Source organism: Alosa alosa, chromosome 20 (genome assembly GCF_017589495.1).
Source record: "Alosa alosa isolate M-15738 ecotype Scorff River chromosome 20, AALO_Geno_1.1, whole genome shotgun sequence".
Lineage (NCBI taxonomy): Eukaryota > Metazoa > Chordata > Actinopteri > Clupeiformes > Clupeidae > Alosa > Alosa alosa.
The window spans coordinates 1,390,613-1,395,612 of NC_063208.1; the positions used below are offsets into that span (position 1 = coordinate 1,390,613).

A 5,000-nucleotide genomic window follows, 5' to 3' on the forward strand; every position below is an offset into this window, starting at 1 on the left:
CCCTGCTGCCCTGCCGAGGACGAGGACAAGCCGCCGCCCATCCCAGATAAGATGCTGGACGAGAACGACAACCAGCACACACTCAGCGACGCCAGCATGCTGCACAATGGACAGGTGAGAGTGTGTGTGTGTGTGTGTGTGTGTGTGATGCCCCACAACGGACAGGTGAGAGAGAGTGTGTGTGTGTGTGTGTGTGTGTGTGTGTGTGTGTGTGTGTGTGATGCTCCACAACGGACAGGTGAGAGAGTGTGTGAGTGCAGGTGGTGTAATGTTTGCCCCCTGCAGGTAACCCCAGAACCTAGTCAACGCCAGCCGTTTCTCAGGCGTGAACCCCAGGCCCAGGCAGTTAAGACCCACAATACCCCCTAGAGGTTATTGTAGATAGCAGGGACCTACTGTCGAGCCGGTTGCATCTTCCCTCTCTCTGGCGCGGATAACCTATTACTCCTATTTTATAATATCCCCTTGGAAGTTGATCGGGCTTCCGTGTAGGATTTATTGAGATGCTATTAGGTAAGGAGATCATTAGACAGTTGGCTAGCGACGCAAAGATGTTTGACCCTAGAGTTTATCTAGAGACACAGGTTATAGGCTACTTCTTGCTCAGGTTTTATAAGGATGGAGATTTTATTACCGGCCCCTGCAGTACTAAAGTCCAACTAACCCAAGTCTTAGACAGAGCAGATGAATAACCACAGAAGAAACCAGTTATCTTACCCTCCTGCTGGAATTAGAGAAAAACAAGAAAAGACAAAAATACTGCTTGAAGAATTGGATGCCAAGGTTACATGAGTTCTTTACTTTTCAGCACTTTGGTGATGTTAACAAAATGCAGCTTTTAATATCCACTTGCAGGTTACAATGTTGTAGAAAGTTTAAAAAGAATAAATCCACAAAAAGAGTACAATAAAAGTAGTAAATCCACAAACGGAGAAGAGAATACAATAGTAATACACAAAACGGAGAAAAGGGGTATATAAGAAAAAAAAAAAGTAAGTCCTCAAAAAGGAAAATCCGATTGTCGCTCTGCAGTCTCTCTCTGTCGGAGTAGCAGTGCGATCCCGCAACAGGTGGTCTGGATAGTACGGTCCATGGCTTCAGCCTGCACAAAGTTCCAACACTTTGCTTCTCAACGGCACCGATAAACGAATCCTGACAATCAAGCTGCACAGCAAAACGCCCGCGTAGCAGTAGAAGAAAAGAGAAGCAGCCGCCGATCGTTTAGTTAAACCTCTATTTTACACTAGGTGGACTTGCCCTCCCACACATTCCTGAGACAAATCAATCCCTATTTACACTAGGTGGACTTGACCTCCCCACACATTTCTGAGACAAAATCAATCCTATTTTCCCATCTACAGTTTAGAACCTTCTAGAAGTTCCCGCGATGGCTGAATATTCTCCACGTAGCTGGGAATATTATCACAGTAGCTGGGAAAATTCTCACAGAAATAATACATTCTAGAAGTCACTGATAAACCAACAATTTAAAATGACACACACTACTTCTCCGGGTTACATTTTTGAGATGATACATTACATTCAGGTTTACAGATAGTTTCCAGAGGTTACACAAACAGTTTACATTCAATGACAATTATAACAATGTGACACATTACATTTAACAACATACACTTTTACAGTCATCAAGAGAGATCGGTTACATTCTTACAGGTTACAAAACACTTATGGCATTAACTCTTCACACAATGTAATCTGAATACATTCATTTAAACAGTTTAAGGCACTTTTATCCATTTCACAGTTTTGAGACATACAATTCTTTACATGCATAATTCCCTAGACTTTACAAGGTCAGGCTACTAAAATACTTGTAATGATACATTTCATTCATGGCACTTTATTATTTATTATGGGGTCATTGTTTGCAGTTATGGTTCATTTTCCATTCTTTTATTCACATTCAATAATCATCAACTATTTCTGAGGTCAGGGTAATCTGGTTCAGTAATCCTGCACATTGTTCAACATCTGTTTCAGCACATTCATTCACTTCTTTCAGGTGAACTCAATTCAAGAGTAGGTTGCAAGGTCATTGGTTTAACATTACGATTCAATTCCTGGTCAGTTTCTTTCCTAATTTGCCTAATCATATTTTCTAGATCAGAGAGATTACCTTGATAGCTAGCTGAATCTAGCCTTTCTCGCTTTAGCCTTGTAAGACGATTGGTTTTGTGCTACCCGCTTCTGTGGTCCATACGGTTGGTGTTCAGGCAACACGTCAGTGTGTGATGCTCCACAACGGACAGGTGAGAGAGAGTGTGTGTGTGATGCTACACAACGGACAGGTGAGAGAGTGTGTGTGTGTGTGATACGGACAGGTATATATATATAAGTATATATATAGTATAAGTATATATACTTTTTTGATCCCGTGAGGGAAATTTGGTCTCTGCATTTAACCCAATCGGTGAATTAGTGAAACACACTCAGCACACTGTGAACACACAGGGGTGAAGAATACACTAATCCCGGGCGCAGTGAGCTGCCTGAAACAACAGCGGGGAGCAGTGAGGGGTTAGGTGCCTTGTCAAGAGCACTTCCAGCCGTGGCCCACTGGTCGTGGGCTCGAACCGGCAACCCTCCGGTTACAAGTCCAGAGTGCTAACCAGTGGGCCACAGCTGCCCTAAGGTGAGAGAGTGTGTGTGTGCCCCTAGGTGAGAGAGAGTGTGTGTGTGTGTGTGTGTGTGTGTGTGTGTGTGTGTGTGTGTGTGTGTGTGTGTGTGTGTGTGTGTGTGTGTGTGTGTGTGTGTGTGTGTGTGTGTGTGTGTGTGTGTGTGTGTGTGTGTGTGTGTGTGTGTGTGTGTGTGTGTGTGTGTGATGCTCCACAACGGACAGGAGAGAGTGTGTGTGTGTGTGTGTGTGTGTGATGCTCCACAACGGACAGGTGAGAGAGTGTGTGTGTGTCTGTGTGTGTGTGTGTGTGTGTGTGTGTGTGTGTGTTCAGCTTGCATTAGGGTATTTTCAGTGGCTAGTTGTTTACTTTCAATGCAAGTTCTGCCTGTTTAGACATCTGCCTAGCACATATCCGATTCATATGGGATTTAGTATGGATGAGGCTGAAACTGATCTGAGCATATCAGAATCCATATGGGATTTAGGATGAATGAGGCTGAAACTGATCTGAGATCAGAATCCATATGGGATTTAGTATGAATGAGGCTGAAACTGATCTGAGATCAGAATCCATATGGGATTTAGGATGAATGGGGCTGAAACTGATCTGAGATCAGAATCCATATGGGCTGTTCTCCTGTTTCCACCTCCATGTTGCAGATCGGAATTGTGCCACATATGACCAAACAATCAGAATTGGGTCACATTTACAGTTTTTTACAATTGTTTACACACATTTTCAAAACTCTGTGTCTATTTTTCAAAACTCCACACACAAAACCCACAATTGCTCACACAAAATGCAAAATGCCTCAAATCTCAGCAAAATGACACACAACATTCAAAATGTCAAAAACACATCTTTAAAGCAAACATTAAGCCTCACATTACAAACACTTTTGTCATAATATGACATTTTTGGATACATCATGTACACACTGTTGCTCAAAGACCTAAAGCTCTTCTGTCTTGGGCTTTCTATATGTATTTCCATACAAGAGTGAAAGTTTCTGGTGTCAACAAAGAGAAGTTGAAATACACGAGTAAAAATGCAAACAATATTGAAACCAAAAATAGTGATTTTTCCCAAATAATATACTGTTCTTGAATACAGTTATTTTTACAACAAACAAAAAAAACAAGACCACCAGATGTACATGGGTTTTGAAAAGCACTGATTTTGTTTTTCCAAAGACAAGTGTCAGTGTGTGTGTGTGTGTGTGTGTGTGTGTGTGTGTGTGTGTGGGGGTTGGTAGGGGGTGTACGAATATTATTCATAGGCCTATAAACCCTTTCAACTGCAGAAACAAACAATTCTACAGTAAGCGTTCATAAGGCATTTCTGGGAAAGCACAGAAAAAGAATGTATTGAGCTAATGGTACTGTAACATGGGGACAAACAAAATTGAGTAAAAAGACAAATTTTACATAAAGTCAACTTTTGTGAAAAACATTACTGTAAGCTAAAGTCCGATTACTGTAATTTTCAAAGTATCTGCATTGGTTCTTAATATTTCAACGGAGGAATCCTCTAGGAGCATATTTGAAAGGGTCCATACCTATATAGAGAATTATAATCTATTCATAGACCTATACTAAGGCAATGATTGGATGGTGTTCAGTAAATAGAAATAGTGTTTTGCACATGTGGAAGAGAAAGAGTGAAGCACTGGTGATTTAGTGTGGCATTTTGATGGGTTGTGTTTTGAAGAAGCGAAATCAAGTTACTTCCTGTTAGATTTTTTGTGAAAAAATTGTGTGTGGTGTTTTGCAAAATGTGTTTGGTCAATTGAAAACTGGGTCAAACACTGAGAATTAGTGTATGGTTTTGCAGATTTGGTCTCCGGGTTATGATGTTTGGGACATGTTTAGAAAATTATAACGACAAGCAAAGATTTAGTGTGTAAGCAGTTGAAAAAAACTGTAACTGACGGTGTGCGTGTGTGTGTGTGTATGTGTGTGTGTGTGTGTGTGTGTGTGTGTGTGTGTGTGTGTGTAAACATGTAACTGATAGTGTGTGTGTATGTCAAGTGTGTTGTTATAAATATCATGATGCTAATATGGTAATAGTGTTGTTATTACTATCGCTAATTGCCTCTTTCATTGCTGTTATTATAAATGTATGTGTGTGTGTGTGTGTGTGTGTGTGTGTGTGTGTGTGTGTGTGTTATTGCTTTCGCTATTGCTGTTACGGTTGGACGTACTGTACCTGTACTTCTAGTAGTGACATCATCATCATCATCATCATCAATAACAACAACAGTAACAACAATAGATGTTTTGTTTTTGTTTGTTGTTTTTGTTTGTTGTTTTTGTTTGTTGTTTTTGTTTTGCAGTTGCCATCTCCTGGGTCAGCTGTGTC

The 5,000-nt window shown here is 40.8% G+C and overlaps 1 protein-coding gene across 1 annotated transcript in view; it reads left to right on the forward strand.

Annotated features, from left to right (window-relative positions):
- The window catches only part of pag1 (phosphoprotein membrane anchor with glycosphingolipid microdomains 1), a 72,407-nt gene that overhangs the window by 66,517 nt on the left and 890 nt on the right, over positions 1-5,000 (forward strand). Inside the window, exons 7-8 of the mRNA XM_048230116.1 lie at positions 1-114; positions 4,975-5,000. The exon at positions 1-114 is cut by the window's left edge and continues 509 nt beyond it; the exon at positions 4,975-5,000 is cut by the window's right edge and continues 34 nt beyond it. Of these exons, the coding sequence (XP_048086073.1) occupies positions 1-114; positions 4,975-5,000 (140 nt within the window). The remainder of the gene's footprint in view (positions 115-4,974) is intronic.